General features: G+C 36.1%; 2 protein-coding genes across 2 annotated transcripts in view; both read right to left on the bottom strand.

Moving 5' to 3' along the window:
- Positions 1-2072, bottom strand: part of vamp1a (vesicle associated membrane protein 1a) — a 7635-nt gene extending 5563 nt beyond the window's left edge. The window contains exon 1 of the mRNA XM_032535061.1: positions 2020-2072. Within this exon, the coding sequence (XP_032390952.1) occupies positions 2020-2021 (2 nt within the window). The 5' untranslated portion in view covers positions 2022-2072. The remainder of the gene's footprint in view (positions 1-2019) is intronic.
- An 8905-nt stretch (positions 2073-10977) lies between these two features.
- LOC116701386 (intermediate filament family orphan 1-like) overlaps positions 10978-19009 on the bottom strand; it is a 29027-nt gene continuing 20995 nt past the window's right edge. Inside the window, 1 exon segment of the mRNA XM_032535060.1 lies at positions 10978-11293. Coding sequence (XP_032390951.1) covers positions 11161-11293 — 133 coding nt within the window. The 3' untranslated portion in view covers positions 10978-11160.

The following is a 19009-nucleotide window of genomic DNA, read 5'->3' as shown; positions in this document are numbered from 1 at the left end:
TATCCCTCCCTCCAATCCCACTCCATAGCTCTCCACAGAGATCCCTTCCTCCATCCCCTCACTCATAGCTCCTTCAGAATCCCTCCTCCCAATCCGCTCGGCGCATAGCTCCTTCATACGATCCCTCCTCCTCTCCTCCCATCCTCACCTCAGTAGCTCCACAAGATCCCGCCTCATAATCCCATCCATCCCTCGCTCATACTTCCTCGAGAGTCCCCTCCTCCATCCTCACTCTAGCTGCCTCAAGATACTCCTCACAGAGGATCCCTCCTCATTAGATCCCTGCCACATCCCTCACTCATATACTCCTCAGGATCCCTCATCAGAGATCCCTCCTCCATCCTCACTCATATCGCCTCATAGATCCCTCCCCTCAGAGGATCCCCCCATAGATCCCTCCATCCTCACCTAGCTCCTCAGAGATCCCTCCTGCAGAGATCCCCTCCTCCTCCTCCACTCATAAGCTCCTCAGAGATTCCCTCCCAGAGATCCTCCTCATAGATCCCCTCCATCCTCACTCATAGCTCCCAGAGATTCCTCCTCAGAGACCCTCCTCCATCCCCTCCCGCTACATGAGCTTCACACAAAGATACCCTCCTCTATCCCCTCACTCATTTGGTCCACAGAGTATGAGTTTCAGATAGAAGAACTGATGAGGAGGAGGGATCTCTGAGGAGCTATGAGTGAGGATGGAGGAGGGATCTCTGTGGAGCTACGAGTGAGGATGCAAGAGAGCAACCTTCCCAGAGGCTGTGCAGCTGAAAGCCGTTTCTTCAAGGAAAGGACATCTAAACCCTCTAAAAATATAAGTTTCCTTGTGTCCTCTCCTGGCGTTATTTCCTCCTTTGCTCCTAGTCGCTTGACTAACTACGACGTGAGGAAGGGAAGCAAGTGAAGGGATCGTAAAACCCAGAGACATAGGGTCTTTTTCTCATAGACTTCCATAGAAACACGTTTTTTTGGGAGTGGAGTCGCCCCCTGCTGGACATGACTTAGAATGCAGCTTTAAGGAGAAGTTCGGATTGACTTCTCAGACCCGAAAGCTTTGTCCATTGGCCCATCACCGCAGGACTAGAAGGCTAAGGGGGTACCTTCACATGGTCATACTGCTTCTTTTTGGCGTTGCTGTTTAGTAAAAGATCTATTTCTTGTCTTTCACTCCCGGCTGGAATTTAAAATCCGTCATTTGTCGGCGACTTCGTGAAGCAGAAACTCAATAATAGAAAAATGACTCATCAAACTTTGGCCTCTTTCCACGTAATCAAAGCATCAGGGAAGTGTAACACCTCAGCAGTTTAAAACCACACACACACACACAGCACCCACCCACACACACCCACACACACACACACACACACACACACCACACACACACACACAACAATCTCCCTCTCTCTCTCTAACTGACAGCCTTGTTTTCCAGATGCAAAATGGAGACGGATTGTGGCAGCAGCAGCCAGAGAGCCCGACAGAGGGCTAAGGTGATAAACATGCACGCAATAATACCTCCCCCCCACCCCCCCCCTCCTCCTCCTCCCCCCCCCTCTCCCCCACAAAACAAAAATGAATAAAAAACAACATCCATTTTCTTTTTTTTGTCTTTTTTTTTTTAAACAGTCCAACAGTGCTTGTAGTTTTACGCCACATTTAAAGTCACATTTCACATTTCATTCATGCTTTGTGATGCTGTGGCAGAATAAAGTGCGCTTGTTGAGGTAAAAAAAACACTTTTTATTATTTATTAGAGTATTGATGGGTAGTTTTTTTTTAGGCGAGTCAGCCGGTGAGTCATTGTGATGTCGGCTGCAGCCCGGACTACAGACAACATAAACGGAGTAGGTGAAAACCGAGGAAATTAATTAATAAATTAAAAAAAGGAAAGACTAGGTAGTTTTAATACTTTTAAAAGGATGTTTTCTGCAGCGTTATGCGGTAGCCCGTTGTTTAACGAAAGTTATGACGGTACAGAGATTCCTAGTTATATGATTAAAAATGAAATAAATAGTTGAGTATACTCACATCTCGGCGGCAGCTGATGGAGATATACTGAGTCCGACCGAGAGAGAGAGATGAGAGAGCGAGAGGCGAAATCGCGGATAGTAGGAGATGATATAGAGAGGGATAGAGATAGGAAGCTCGGAGAGACGAGGCTGATATATATATGCCCATCGCCTCTTCTCTCTCGTTTCTAGCTCGTCTTATAGATCTCGTCGTGCCTCGTCGAGACTGAAGTCCGGAGCCGAGAGTCGCTCGCTCTCTCTAGTGCTCTGCTCTCGCTCTTCCTCTCGCGATCCTGTCTATCTCTCTTCGTCTCGCTTTATCCTTCTCTCTCTATCTCTGACTTGCTCTACTTCTCGCGGACTATCGCTCGTACAGCCTCTCTCCACTTCTCTCTCGTCGCTCTTCTCTCTCTCCCTGCTCGTCTCTCGCGCGCGCCCTCTCTCTCTCATCTTCTCTCTGTGCTCTTCTCTGTAACTACCGCTCGTCTGCGAGCGCGCCGGCTCTTCGTTCCTGCTCGCTCGTATCTCTCTTTTCTCGTCTGTCTCTCTCATCTCGTCTCTTTTCTTTCTCTGATCTCGCTCGCCCTACTCTCCGCTAACCCTTCTGCCTCTCTCTGCTCGCGCTCCTCCTCTGTCTCTTCTCTCGCATGCTCGGCGCGCCTCGCGCTCTCGTTGGCCGCTCGGCCTCGCTACACCTACTCTCGCGTTCTCTCGCGCTCTCCCTCATCTCTTCGCATTCGATGTCTCCCTCTCTCTCTCTCTCGTCGCCGCGCGCCCTCGCAGCGCGCGCGCGCGCTCGCTCCTCGCTCGCTCGCGCGCGCTCCCTCGATTCTCGCTCGGAGCTCTTTCGTCGCTGCTCCGCGCTCTCGGCTCTCTCTCTCCGCTCGTCTTGCTCGTTCTGCTGTCGCGTTGCGCTCTCGTCTCCCAATGCTCTCTGCTCTCTCTACGCTCCCGCTCCCCGCTCTCCTCTTCGCATCGCCTCTCTTTGCGCCTCTCTGTAGCCTCCTCTCCCGTGAGGATGACTTTCCAGTCTTCTACAACTGAAACAGATCGCAGATTAAAAATAATCTTCGCGTCACACTCCGCCCCGCCCACTACAAACACACCAACACACACACACACACACACACACACACACACACACAGATACGGTTCCAGTCACTGGGGGGAATCAGTACTGTCCACATATTAAATAAATTCACAGTATTCCTTTAAAGAACTTTCCGGGGCACTCACGCATGCGCAGAGGCCATGTAGTCCGGCAGGTACAATAATAACGAGTTAATTTTTAATTGTTAGTTAATTGTTGACTTTGCACATAGTGACAACATTAGGGATGAAAGCTTTGGGAGAAGCCACGTAAAATGTATTAGAGTTAAGATTAAAATAGGCTATACCAATGTGATGACAAAAAAGATCCTTTTAATGCGAAAATTTATCAAAATTATGACTTGTATGTATAATAAGTCATAATTTCCAGTCATGGTTTTCTGTTTTCTCACGAGGCCACGTTTTAATTTGAAAAATTAAAAAAAGTTTGAGCTAAAAAAAAATAAAAAAAATAAAAGATTAATAAATAAAACATGATATTATGTAGCCTATAAAATAACACACCTCTACTGAACATAAGTCTGGGTGTAACGTTTAAAAGGGATACGTTTATGATCAGATTTGAAGGAAATGTGGTAAATTTTGCGTGTATTGGTCACCTGACCTGTGCTGACCAATGGGAGAAGAGAACCAGACGCAGGTGCTTGTTAAACGTCTGTGTATTGGTCACCTGACCTGTGCTGACTAATGGGAGAAGAGAACCAGACGCAGGTGCTTGTTAAACGTCTGTCTATTGGTCACCTGACCTGTGCTGACCAATGGGAGCAGAGAACCAGACGCAGGTGAGCGTTAAATGTCTGTCTATTGGTCACCTGACCTGTGCTGACCAATGGGAGCAGAGAACCAGACGCAGGTGAGCGTTAAATGTCTTCCTCTTGCGGTTGTTCCGGTTGCGTCCCGGCGGGTTGGGTCGTGTGTTCGGACCTCGGATCGTCTCAGTGAGTAATTCATCTTCTTTACTTCTTTAACTTTTAACTTTACTCGTGTAGTGAAATAATTCGGTAGTTTTCTGGTTATTTCGGTGTTTGAGTCGGATATTTCCATTTTCTGCTGCTTAATACTTCTACTCTTCTACTACATTTTGGAGGGAAATAATTTTTACTTAAAAAGATTAAAAGCATTTTCGTCAGCTATGGTCTATAGACCTACTAATAACTCACTTTAAATTGATTAAATGATTAAATATAACAAATCAATTATGATGGCAGTGTTGTACACAGGTTGAGCAGTTATTTGGGTGCCGCGTGACGGCTGGGTTCAGTGATAAATTAGTCAAAACCGTAAATATTAATTTACAATCTATGGTCAACACAAAGGTTTATTAACTATTTAAAACAAGGACTAGGTTACATAACATTAACAGGCCTAACTTTCGAAATAAATAACTATACATGTTAAACATATCTAACCGATATACTGTTGTTTGTATTTTTTCCCCGCCCCACACAGCTCTAGTTGACGTTAGTTTAGCTCGGCTCCAAATCTCGCGAGAGTTTGTTCCTGACACAGAATTGACAGTTAATTTTCCGTCTGTGAAATGGCATTTTAGTATTGAAAATTAACAACAACAACAACAACAACAACAAATATATATATAATAAGTAATAAATAAATAATAAAAATATTTTAGTATTTACTTTGTTGACAATGTGGCAAAAGAATCATAATCTGTGTTCACGTTCACTTCTCTAATTAGAATCACAACTTACAACTTTTAAACCGTCTTTGTCTACATTTAACATGTAAAACATGTTAAAAAAAACCCAAAGTGGATAAAATGTAATGTAGTAGTGCAGAAAAATTTACAATATCCTTTAACATTTAGTAAGTAAAAAAACTAGAGCCCGACCGATTATTACCAATCTATCAGTATCGGCATTTATAATGACCAGTTAAAAAAAAAAGTTTTAATAAATATTCATCCATCAGATTTTATAACGGCAAATGATTCTGATAAATATTTAATATTAATATTTAAATATTAATTTAAATATTATATAAACAGACGGTCAACCATGTTATGAGCGTTGGCGTTGCATAGTCTGTCCACCAGAGGGACGCTTACAACGTCCCTGTTAGTGATGGCGTTGCATAGTCTGTCCACCAGAGGACGCTCACAACGTCCTGTTAGTGATGGTGTTGCATAGTCTGTCCACCAGAGGACGCTCTACAACGTCCCTGAGTGATGGTTGCATAGTCTGTCCACCAGAGGACGCTCTACAAACGTCCCGTTAGTGGTGGCGTTGCATAGTCTGTCCACACAGAGGACGCTCTACAACGTCCCTGTTAGTGATGGCGTTGCAATGTCTGTCCACCAGAGGACGCTCTACAACGTCCCTGTTAGTGGTGGCGTTGCATAGTCTGTCCACCAGAGGACGCTCTACAACGTCCCTGTTAGTGATGGCGTTGCATAGTCTGTCCACCAGAGGACGCTACAACGTCCCTGTTAGTGATGTCTGTCCACCAGAGGACGCTCTACAACGTCCCTGTTAGTGATGGCGTTGCATAGTCTGTCCACCAGAGGACGCTCTACAACGTCCCTGTTAGTGATGTCTGTCCACCAGAGGACGCTCTACAACGTCCCTGTTAGTGATGTCTGTCCACCAGAGGACGCTCTACAACGTCCCTGTTGGTGATGTCTGTCCACCAGAGGACGCTCTACAACGTCCCTGTTAGTGATGGCGTTGCATAGTCTGTCCACCAGAGGACGCTCTACAACGTCCCGGTAGTGATGTCTGTCCACAGAGGACGCTCTACAACGTCCCTGTTAGTGATGTCTGTCCACCAGAGGACGCTCTTACCAAGTCCCGTTGGTGATGTCTGTCCACCAGAGGACGCTCTACAACGTCCCTGTTAGTGTGGCGTGCATAGTCTGTCCACCAGAGGACGCTTACAACGTCCCGTTAGTGGTGGCGTTGCATAGTCTGTCCACCAGAGGACGCTCTACAACGTCCCTGTGGTGATGGCGTTGCATAGTCTGTCCACCAGAGGACGCTCTACAACGTCCCCGTTAGTGATGGCGTTGCATAGTCCGTCACCAGAGGAAGTTCTACAACGTCCGTTAGTGATGGCGTTGCATAGTCTGTCCACCAGAGGACGCTCTACAAAGTCCCCGTTAGTGATGGCGTTGCATAGTCTGTCCACCAGAGGGACGCTCTACAACGTCACGTTAGTGATGGCGTTGCATAGTCTGTCCACCAGAGGACGCTCTACAACTTAAGTTAAGTTTAAGTTTCATATCTAAAGTTTTTTATTTTTTATATTTGTATTTTATATTTGTTCCTCAGTTCTGTTGTGACAATAAAAACAAGTCATTGTTATATTATTTCAGTGAGAACTCATAAATAACTACAAATAACTAATGTTAGAGAAATCAACTCATTTCTGGATTTCTTTTTAAATATATATATATCGGCATAGCGGTTGTTTAAATAATCAAGTAGTCGTATTGGTATCGGCCTTAAATCCTTTATCGGTTGGGCTCTAGTGAAAATGTTCTATCAGAGTAAATGAACAAACACACAGAAACTCAACAGAGACTCTTTGAATTCCTTTATTTTGTTCATTAAGCTTCAGTAAATTGATCCAAACACAGTCGCTCTGTGACAGAAAACAAAACAATGTTAAAGACCTCGTGAGTTTTTACAGTGATGAGCTCCGATAGAGCTGCACAACATGAGCAAAATATGCGTTAACGTTGTTAAATATCGCAATAACCGTAATACTCGCAATAGATAAACAAGATATTAAAGTGTGCTCGGTTCTTTTTTTGCCTTTTTCTGCTTAAATACCGCAACTTCCTTTTAAATCTTAAAACAAATGAAAGCTGTTATTGAACATTGAATTGAAAACAAAAGCCACAAAAAAAGAATGAAAGTTAAATTTTAAAGTGTAGTTTTATATTTTTTCCATTAAACAAAACCTCTCTCGCGTTAACCTTTTGCACCAGTTGATATTGTGACGACGATAAAAAGATATTTATTGCGCAGCCCTGATTTAGAGAACACATTCTCACTGCAATCTGCTTGTTACAAATAGGGATTAATGCCTTGCTCAAGTGCATCGAAGTGTCTTCAGCTGATTTTCCCGGTTTTCATGAGATCTCAAAGTCATTTTCCTCCCAATTCACACTTGATTTACATCTTTTTTTTCTGCTCTTTCAACAGCTGCTATTTACATTCTGGTAACATAACGTCGAGAGTTCAGTTCCAGCCGCAGCTTCGTGAGGTGAGCGATGTCTACTTTGCTTTACGTATATATTTGTCCACTTGCAGTTGCTTTGTCTCTCCTCGACATTAAAGGAACACGTTTTAGCATTTCAGTCCATTTCTTCTCTGAGCGCTACGGAGAACAAACTGTGAAAAGTGTAAAATAAGAGTTCAGCTTAGGTAAACAAGCATTTTCAGGTGTTTTTTGATTAGAAATGTCTCCAGAGGGGAGAACTTCAGGACTAAAACCAGAAGTGTCCCTTTAATGGGTCCGTTTTCTGTGTTAAACACGGCAGGTTATGGACTAAGCACACATTTAGGTAATGAAAGATGTTTGAAGAGTTGAACTGGGACATGTTTATGCAACAAAGACAGAGAAACTGGCACGAAAAAATGAGAAAAAAAATCACGATTTTTTTAAACACCCGCAAAAATGTCTTTTCTTCAAATATGTCCTTTAACCCTTGTGTTGTCTTCTCATCAACCATCTGTTGCTTTTTCCGATGTTTTAGCTGTTTTTTTCTACGCTTTTTTAAATTCATAGCCACATTTTTATTTGACATTACAATATACATCTTTTTTTTTTTTTCTTTCAGCACTTTTTGTGTCATTTCTTCAGAGGTTTTGGTCACTTTTTTAAAAAAAATGGCATGAATACAATAAACAAACAAAATTCCGTAAAAGTAATCATTAATTTTACCAGAAGAACATTGTTGTTTTTAGGCAATTTGGTTGAAAGAAATCTAAGTTTCTGATATTAAAAAAATAAAAAATAAAAACGGTTCAAAGTGGCCATGAGAACAACGCAAGGGTCAACAGGAAACTAAAAAAAAAGTAAATTCACTTTAAGTTTTAATCATTTCTGCAGGTGTATTTCCTCCAACAAGACGACCCGGGGTGATATGATGCTGCTAAGATTTCTAAATCAGCTGATAACAATCTAAAAGAAAGGTATGAATAATCTGCATCATGATAACGTGAAGCTCACGGTATTAGATAGTTCAGCATTATACACAACCCATTTAGGTACATTACATACAATATTTAGCTTTTACAAACTGTACATTCTTAAAATAGGTTTTTGCATTTGTAAAATAAAATAAAAATGCTCTGTGATTGAATTTCTGTGGCTGCCAACTGTCTCAAAATCACAGACGAGTTCTTTCAAACACATCCGTTATTTCTGCAGTAGAAATGAATGACGTCCGTTAGCATCGATGCTAGCTAGCATTGGAGGTTGGCTTGTGATTGGCTGCGTGTAAATATGACACCTTCCCTTTTTAAATTTAGAGGGGAAAATCCCCCTCGGCTGAGAGGTCCTTCAAATTCTCCAAACTAAAATCTAGCGCTGCACCGACTATCTTTTTAAATTAAAAAAAAAAAAAAAAGTACATTCGAAGCTCCTATTGAGGTTTTTGACTCAAACTTTGAATGTTTATCTTCACTTTTTAATGACGTCATTACCTTACAGAAACTTAAAAAAAATATATATAAACAAAATCCTCAATTTGAATAAAGTGATTCATCTGATTAAATTAGAGCAACACCCCGTGTTTAAATAGTTTAGCAAGCGTTGTTTTCTTCTTCTTCTTGCTGCGTCCAGCTTCTTTCAAAACTAATTTGTCTTCTGGCAGACAGCACACCTTTGACTGTGTGTGTGTGTGTGTGTGTGTGTGTGTGTGTGTGTGTGTTAGAGGATGGATACCCGATGGGCCGGGTTCGGACAGATGTTTAGAAAGGATGCTGGGGTTCGGGTCGGGCTCGGTCCCATCAGCGCGATAAGGCGTTGAACATTTAGAATTTAAAACAGCTTATTATGTAGGTAATGGCGCTTGTTGCCCCGGGGGCATTGACACGCTCATCTGTTGACATTTCCCAATGCCTTCCTACAATTGCTTAATAGAAGCGGCTTTCCACACAAACAAACGTACACGTGTCATTAGTATGAGAAACAAATGCGATTTTAACTGTGTCGGGCTCGGACATAAATATCTTAATGCCTGTCGGACGCGGGCTGGGCTCGGACAGAAAAATCTGGCCCGATCCGCACTCTAGTGTGTGTGTGTGTGTGTGTGTGTGTGTGTGTGTGTGTGTGTGTGTGTGTGTGTGTGTGTGTGTGTGTGTGTGTGTGTGTGTGTGTGTGTGGCGTCAGGTCACGGCAGTTTCCTGCTATGAAGCGGTACTAAATCTGCAATGGAAAAAGGAGGACGGGGTACCGTGGCCGGGGTGAGATCAGCTGGTACCATTAATGGAAGAAAAAAAAAAAGCCAAATGTCCGTCCAGAGGACAGTAAAACGGACTTCCTGCAGCTAGGGTGTTAGCGGCACCCTGGGGTGTCCAGGGGACGAGAGGAGATGACCACGTTTCCTTTTTGTTTTAATGCGGTGCATTCATTTGGAACAGTACACAGTCAGTTTCACCAAAACTTTAGCAGGTGGCCTACATCGCTTTTCTTTTTTATGGACACCCTGCAGCCAATCAGGATCCAGTATTCACCCAGACCGTGGTATAATCCGCACAAATCTTTATGATTGTAATTATTTTCAAGCGTAAATGCCCCAAACCTTACAAACCATGTGTTTTTTTTAGTCTTCTAATGTAGTAAACCGAAGATCTTAAACTTTTGACTGACATATTATTAAAGTAATGTCAGATTTATATCCATACAGGGCTCATTTTTATAATAAACAACTCACGCAGTAGGAGTTCAAAAATATGTACTTTAAAAATATTCTTTAAATTAATTTACACATGAAAGAACATAGGAAGATTAAACCGTGCATTGTAACGACAACTAACTCACTCTCATGTAGATACAAGGTTTTTGTCAGCAAGGGCGTCATATTCCTCAAATGTTTGTATATCAGTTTAAGGCGAGTTGGGCTTTGATAGTCTGAGATCTGTCGAATGTGAACTTTAGTTAAATAGTTATTTTACCTCCAGTAAAGTCCCAGAAATGGTCATTTAAAATCCTTTAAACTTACAGTTCAAAGCTGCTGCACTTGACGGGATTACAATAAGTAAGAAAATAGGAATACAGGATCAAAACGAGCATTTCATTATAATGATTAATTACTAAGTGTGCAAACGATGTATTTGTGCGTTACCGCCTTTGTGTGCACCTGCAGCTGAAAGGCATTACTCCAGAAACTGTGCAAATAAATTGGCTCCTGCACTAAAACAGCGAGGACAGTGTGCAAAAATCAACTGTGTCCTTTTCATCTCACTGGGAAAGAGAAACAAAATCTAATTTCGTGTTTTTCAAAGTGCCGTTTTGTTCCGTTTAAGCTTCACTCCGGAGCAGCTGCACCCGACAGGAGGGCAGCTTGAAAACAAGTAAGTGACTTATTCAATGAAGCTCAAATCTTTCTATAATTATTAAATAAGCTTTGCAAGAGAGTTCTAGTTTTGTGTTGATGTTGATGTAACGTTCTCTGCCGCCAAAAAACAGATTTAAGTCCACCTTTACGCCCTAAATCACCTGCTGTCCAGTTGGCGTCCAGTAAAACATCATCCGACTGGCGGCTTTCAGAAAAGCTTAAAGATAAAAAGAATCTGTTGGTTTTAAAATAATTTCTACATTAGGTCGACAAATACCACTAGTTTTTGATGTGTTGACGTTTTAAACAGCGTAACATGTTCTTTTTTTTTTTAACCAACTCAATTTCAGGCTCTCAATCAGCAAGAAGAGCCTTGGTGTGACGTGTTCTGCCTGCAGTGTGTGTTGGCGTGTGTGTGTTGCAGTGTGTGTGTGTTGGCGTGTGTGTGTTGCAGTGTGTGTTGCAGTGTGTGTTGGCGTGTGTGTGTTGCAGTGTGTGTGTGTTGGCGTGTGTGTGTGTGTGTTAGGGTTTCCTCCAGGTCAGAGGGGGGATGGAGGCGTTGGCGCCGCTGGTCTCAGCAGGAACAGCTGGCTTCTTCTTCTTCTCCTCTCCGTCGGAGTCGTCCACGGCCAGTGTGATGAGCGACGGTGACTTCCTGTAGAAGAAGAAGAACGAATAACGTAGCTTTAGCCTTTCCACTCTGCCCGCTCAAATGTTTCTTTCCCATTGAACTTGAAAAAGGAAGAAAGCTGAAGGTTTTCTCTGTGGATTTAGAGACTTGTTCCCTGTATCGCTGTAGGCAGAATTTTCACCACATGGTTCAGTCGGCAGCTGTTTTGGAGCTTTTTGACTGTATTACACATTATTACTCAGATTTACCCAGGTATCGTGCTGTTTCAAAGGTTAACAATGAACTTTCAGTCTTAACTTCTACACAAACATTCAAAAAATCGAATCAGCCAACTCCATCTGCTGAGGAGGATAGTGTACTTTTGAATACAAACAAAGAAAAGAAGAAAAAACTTACAAAAAGTAAAATGCATATCATGAAACGTGTTTAATTTCTGCCCTCCCGTGGCTCATTCTAGAGAAGTTGTCGGAGACATCCAGACGCTGCAGCCGTGTCAGTGGACCAGTTCTCAGCTTCAAAGATTGTGGTTGGGTTCTGGGTGACGTTGAGCTTTGTACCGAGAATTTTGACTCCCTCCTGGAGTGAGTGTGTTGTTTACCAGGTAAGTACAGCGATGTACAGCTTGTTTACATTTAATAGACTTTCCCTGTTTTACCAAGTAGTTTTATATAGTGTGACACCTATTTATGACACCAATTAGTTTCATTTTAAATAAATTCCATCATGAAAAAAGTCATAGTGCATCTTAAAAATTCCTAAAAAAGGTCCTAGTATAGTATATCAAAAAATGTCATAGGTCATAGTATTGTATGTCATGAAAAGGTTATAGTATGTTGTAAAGAATTCGTAAAAAGGTCGTAGTACAGTATGTAGAAAAAACTCTACCTCCGAACCACAACCCCTAATGTAAATTTGAACTGCGTCTGGTGAGTGTTCTGCTTAATGGCCCTGTGTTGCTTGGTGAAGAATGACTTTTTGTAATCAATAAACTGTTGTATTTGTTGTTTCTTTGTGTTTATTTAATGACATTACCAGGTATATGTAGTCGCTTTTATAAAAGCAATACGCCAAACAGAATGGCATTAAAACCTGAGAAAGTCATAGTATAGTACGTTGAAAAAATATGAAAAGTCATAGTATAGTATGTCGAAGAACATGAAAAAAGTCATAGTATGTCAAAAATAAAATGAAAAAAGTCATAGTATAGTACGTTGAGAAATATGAAAAAAGTCATAGCATAGTATGTTGAAAAAAATATGAAAAAAGTCAGTCTAGTATGTCGAAAAAAACATGAGAAAGTCATAGTATAGTGTGTCGAAAAAAGTCATAGAATAGTATATCGGAAAAAATATGAAAAACAAAATAGTATGTATGTAGTCATAGTTTAGTATGTCGAAAAAAAATATGAAAAAGTCATAGTAAGTATCTTGAAAATATGAAATAGTCATAGTATAGTATGTTGAAAATATGAAAAAAGTCATAGTAGTATGTCGAAAAACATATGAAAAAAAGTCAGTATAGTATGTTGAAAAAAAAATGAAAAAGTCATAGTATAGTATAAAAAAAACATGAAAAAAGTATAGTATAGTTGTTGAAAAAAAAAATGACAAAAGTCATAGTATATATAAAAAAAAACATGAAAAAAGTCATAGTATAGGATGTCAAAAAAAAACATGGAAAAAGTATAGTATAGTATGTCGAAAAAAAAAGAAAAGTCATAGTATAGTATGTAAAAAAAACATGAAAAAAAGTCATAGTATAGTATGTCAAAAAAACATGAAAAAGTCATAGATAGTATGTTGAAAAACATGAAAAAGTCATAGATAGTACGTTGAAAGAACATTTGTAAAAAGTCATAGTATTAGTGTCGGAAAAAAATTTCAATAAAAGTCATAGAATAGTATGTTGAAAAATATGAAAAAGGCATTGTATAGTATGTCGAAAAAAAGTCAGTATCAGTGTTGAAAAAAAAATGAAAAAAGTCATCAGTTAGTATAGTATATAAAAAAAACATGAAAAAAGTCATCGTATAGTATGTCGAAAAAAAAAGAAAAAAGTCATAGTAATGAGTTAAAAAAAACATGAAAAAGTCATAGTATAGTATGTCAAAAAAACATGAAAAAAGTCGAGTATAGTTGTCAAAAAAACGAAAAAGGTCATAGTAAAGTATGTAGAACAACATGAAAAAGGTCATAGTAAAGTATGTAGAAAAACATGAAAAAAAGACATAGTTGTAGTTGAAAAAATATGAAAAAGTCATGTATAGTATGTCGAAAATATGAAAAAAGTCTAGTATAGAAGTCGAAAAAATATGAAAAGTCATAGTATAGGCGTCGATAAACATGAAAAAAGTCCATAGTATAGTATGTTGAAAAAAAGTCATAGAAGTATGTCGAAAAATATAAAAAGTCATAGTTAGTAGTCGAAAATATGAAAAAGTCATAGTATAGTATGTTCGAAAATATGAAAAAGTCATAGTATGTCGAAAAATATGAAAAAGTCATAGTATAGTAGGTCGAAAATATGAAAAAGAATAGTATGTTTCGAAAATATGAAAAAGCATGTATAGTATGTCAAAAAACATAAAAAAGTCTAGTATAGTATGTTGAAAAAAATATGAAAAAGTCATAGTATAGTATGTTGAAAAAAAAAAAGAAAAGCTATGTATAGTAGTCGAAAAATATGAAAACGTCATAAGTAGTGTCAAAAAAAAAGTAATTGTATAGTATGTCAAAAAAAGTCATAGTATAGTATGTGAAAAAAAGTCAAGTATAGTAGCCTATGTTGAAAAAAAATATGAAAAGCATAGTATAGTATGTCGAAAAATATGAAAAAAAGTCATGATAGTGATGTCGAAAAATATGAAAAAGTCATAGTATAGTAGGTCAAAAACATGAAAAAAGTCGAGTATAGGATGTCGAAAAAAAAAATGAAAAAGTATAGTTATAGTAGTCGAAACATATGAAAAGTATAGTATAGTATGTTGAAAAACATTAAAAATATAGTATGTAGGTTGAAAAAAAAAACGAAAAAGTCATAGTATGATGTCCAAAAAACAGGAAAAAAGTCATAGTAAGTATGTCGGAAAAAAAGAAAAAGTCATAGATATGTATGTCGAAAAATGAAAAAGTCATAGTATAGTATGTTGAAAAACATGAAAAGTCATAGTATAGTATGTGAAAGAAATTGAAAAGGTCTAGTATAGTATGTTGAAAAACATGCAAAGTCATAGTATAGTATGTTGAAGAAATTGAAAAAAGTATAGGAAGTAATGTCAAAAAAATGAAAAAAAAGTCATAGTATAGTATGTCAAAAAAAAATTGAAAAAATTCATAGTATAGTAGGATGTTGAAAAAAAAATATGAAAAGTATAGTAGTCGTGAAAAAAAAGAAAAAGTCATAGTATAGTATGTCGAAAAATATGAAAAAGTATTGTTAGTACGTCAAAAAAAAAGTCATAGTATAGTAGGTACGAAAAAAAAGTCATAGTATAGTATGTTGAAAAAAATATGAAAAAGTCGATAGTATAGTATGTTGAAAAAAATGAAAAAAGTCATAGATAGTATGTCCAAAAAAATTGAAAAAATTCATAGTATAGTATGTGAAAAAATATGAAAAATTCATAGTAAAGTTTGTTGAAAAAAGAAAAAGTCAATGTTAGGTTGAAAGAAATTTGAAAAAGTCCATAGTATGGTATGGTGAAGAACATGAAAAACGTAAGTAGTATGTCAAAAAAAAAATGAAAAAAGTCCTGTATAGTATGTTGAAAAAACATGAAAAAAGTCACTAGTATAGTACGAGAGAAATGAAAAGTCATGTAAGTAGTCGAAAATGAAAAAAGTCATATATAGTATGTCGAAAAAAATGAAAAAAGGATCAGTATAGTACGTCGAGAAATATGAAAAAAGTCAGTAGTATAGTAGCGAAAAAACATGAAAAAGTCATAGTATAGTATGTCAAAAAAGTCTAGATAGTTGTTGAAAAAAAATAGAAAAGTCATAGTATAGGTATGTCGAAAAACAATATGAAAACGTACATAGTTAGTATGTCGAAAAATATGAAAAAGTCATTTAGTATCTCGAAAAAAAATGAAAAAGTCATAGTATAGTAGGTCGAAAAAATATGAAAAAGTCATGTATAGTATGTCAAACAAAGTCATGTATAGTATGTGAAAAAAAAGTCATAGTAGGTATGTAGAGAAAAAATATGAAAAAGTCTCAGTATAGTATGTGAAAAATATGAAAAAGTCTAGTATAGTATGTCGAAAGAATGAAAAAAGTCATAGTATAGTATGTCAAAAAAACATGAAAGTCATAGTATAGTATGTCAAAAAACAGAAAAAGTCATAGTAAAAGTATGGAGAAAAACATGAAAAAGGTCATAGTAAAGTAGTAGAAAAATGAAAAAGTCATATATATATGTGTAGCAAAACATGAAAAGGTCATAGTGAAGTATGTAGAAAACATGAAAAAAGTTCATAGTATAGTATGTCGATAAACAGAAAAAAGCATAGTATAGTATGTTGAAAAACATGAAACAAGTCAAGTATAGTAGCCTATGTTGAAAAAAAATATGAAAAAGTCATAGTATAGTATGTCGAAAAATATGAAAAAGTTGTATAGTATGTCAAAATATTGAAAAAAATCATAGTAAAGGTTATGTCGAAAAAAAGCATAGTATACGTATATAATTGGTTTGAAAAAGTCATAGTAGTAGTATGTCAAAAAAAACATGAAAAAGTTCATAGTATAGTATGTCGAAAAACATGAAGAGCATGTATAGTATGTCGAAAAAATATGAAAGTCACTAGTATAGTATGTCGAACAAAAAAGTCATGTATAGTAGCAAAAAAACATGAAAAAAGTCATAGTATAGTAGCCTATGTTGAAAAAAATATGAAAAAGTCATAGTATAGTATGTCGAAAAATATGAAAAAGTCATAGTATAGTATGTCGAAAAATATGAAAAAGTCATAGTATAGTATGTCGAAAAAAAGTCATAGTATAGTATGTAGAATTTGTTTTGAAAAAGTCATAGTATAGTATGTCAAAAAACATGAAAAAAGTCATAGTATAGTATGTCGAAAAACATGAAAAAAGTCATAGTATAGTATGTCGAAAAATATGAAAAAGTCATAGTATAGTATGTTGAAAAACATGTAAAAGTCATAGTATAGTATGTTGAAAAAAAAAAGAAAAAGTCATAGTATAGTATGCGAAAAATAGAAAAAGTCTAGTATAGTATGTCGAAAAAAGTCACTAGTATTAGTATGTCGCAAAAAAAAGAACAGTCATTAGTATAGTATGTCGAAAAATTGAAAAAGTCATAGTTATAGTATGTCTGAAAAAACAGGAAAAAGTCATAGTATAGTATGTTGAAAAACATGAAAAAGTCATGTATAGTAGTGAAAGAAATTTGAAAAAGTCTAGGTATAGTATGTTGAAAACATGAAAAAAGTCATTAGTATAGTATGTTGAAAAAATTTGAAAAAGTCATAGTATAGTATGTCAAAAAATGAAAAAAAAGTATAGTATAGTATGTCAAAAAAATATGAAAAATTCATAGTATAGTATGTTGAAAAAAAATATGAAAAAGTCATAGTATGTAGTGCAAAAAAAGAAAAAAAAGTCATAGTATAGTATTCGAAAAATATGAAAAAGTCATTGTATAGTACGTCAAAAAAAAAAGTATAGGATAGTATGTCGAAAAAAAAGTATAGTATAGTATGTTGAAAAAAAATAGAAAAAGTCATAGTATAGTATGTTGAAAGAATTTGAAAAGTCTAGTATAGTATCGTCAAAAAACATGAAAAAAGTCATAGTACTAGTATGTAGAAAAAAAAAAAAAAAAAGTAAACATAAAAAAAAAATAAAAAAAAGAAAAAGTCATAGTATAGTAGTTGAAAAAAAATGAAAGTCATAGATTATGTTGAAAGAAATTTGAAAAAGTAATAGTATAGTGTTGGAAAAACATGAAAAAGTCATAGTATAGTATGTTGAAAAGAAATTTGAAAAAAAGTCATAGTATAGTATGTCAAAAAACATGAAAAAAGCATTATATAGTATGTGAAAAAAAAAAGAAAATAGTCTGATGTCAGTATGTGCAAAATATAAAAAGTCATAGTATAGTATGTGAAAAATGAAAATAGTCATGTTAGTATGTTGAAAAACATGAAAAAGTCATAGATAGTATGTTGAAAGAAATTGAAAAAGTCAATAGATAGTATGTAAAAAATATGAAAAAAAGTCATAGTGATAGTATGTCAAAAAAAATATGGAAAAATTATAGTATAGTATGTTGAAAAAAATATGAAAAAGTCATAGTATAGTATGTTGAAAAAAACCAAAAAGAAAAAGTCATAGTATAGTATGTCTGAAAAATATGAAAAAGTCAGTATAGTATGTCAAAAAAGGGTCATAGTATAGTAGTCGCAAAAAAGTCATTGATAGATGGAATAAAAAAGTCATAGTATAGTATGTTGAAAAATTGAAAAAGTCATAGTATAGTATGGGAAAAAATATAAGGAAAGTCATAGTATAGTATGTCCGAAAACAAAAAAGTCATAGTATAGTATGTCAAAAAACTGAAAAAAGTCATAGTATAGGAGGTCGAAAAAATGAAAAAAAGTCATAGTATAGTATGTCGAAAAAACATGAAAAATCATAGTATAGTATGTCGACAAAAAAAGTCATAGTATTAGTAGTAGAAATGTTTTGAAAAATCATAGTATAGTATGTCAAAAAAACATGAAAAAGTATAGTAAGGATGTCGAAAAACATGAAAAAGTCATAGCTATAGTATGTCGAAAAAATATGAAAAAGTCTATTCGTATAGTATGTTGAAACATGAATAAAAGTCATAGTATAGTATTTCAAAAACATGAAAAAAGTCATAGTATGATGTCAGAAAAATCATGAAAAAGTCATCGTATAGTATGTCGAAAATATGAAAAAGTCTAGTATAGTATGTGAAAAACATGTAAAAAGTATAGTATGAGTATGTTGAAAAAAAAAAAGAAAAGTATAGTATAGATGTCAAAAAATATGAAAAAGTCATAGTATAGTATGTCGAAAAAAAAAAGAAAAAGTCATAGTTAGGTATGTCGAAAAATATGAAAAAGTCATAGTATCGTATGTTGAAAACATGAAAAAAGTCATAGTTATAGTATGTTGAAAGAAATTTGAAAAAGAGTAGTATAGTACGCGAAAAAAGTCATAGAATAGTATGTTGAAAAACATGAAAAAACGCATTGTATTAGTAGTAGAAAAATATGAAAAACAGTGCATAGTAGAGTATGTTGAAAAATAAGCAAAAACATAATGGTATAGTATGTATAATAGTAGAGTTTAGAACATTGAAAGTCACAGTATAGTATGTCCAAAAAATATGAAAAAAGTCATAGTATAATGTCAAAAAAAGTCATAGTATAATGTCAAAAAAAATCATAGTATACTGAAAAAAATCATAAAAGGTCATAGTATAGTACTTCAAATAAATTCATAAAAATTCATAGTATAGTATGTCAAAAAAAGAAAGAAAAAATGAAAAAACGCTTAGTATAGTATGTTGAAAAACATGAAAAAAATCATGGTATAGTATACCGGAAATAATTCATAAAAAGGTCATAGAATATCGAAACTCACAGTATAGTTTGTTGAAAAATATGAAAAAATCATATTATAGTTTGTCCAAAAAAAGTCATTGTGTGTGTGTGTGTGTGTGTGTGTGTGTGTGTGTGTG

Source organism: Etheostoma spectabile, chromosome 14 (assembly GCF_008692095.1).
Source record: "Etheostoma spectabile isolate EspeVRDwgs_2016 chromosome 14, UIUC_Espe_1.0, whole genome shotgun sequence".
Lineage (NCBI taxonomy): Eukaryota > Metazoa > Chordata > Actinopteri > Perciformes > Percidae > Etheostoma > Etheostoma spectabile.
This window is presented reverse-complemented; position numbering and strand designations above follow the sequence as displayed.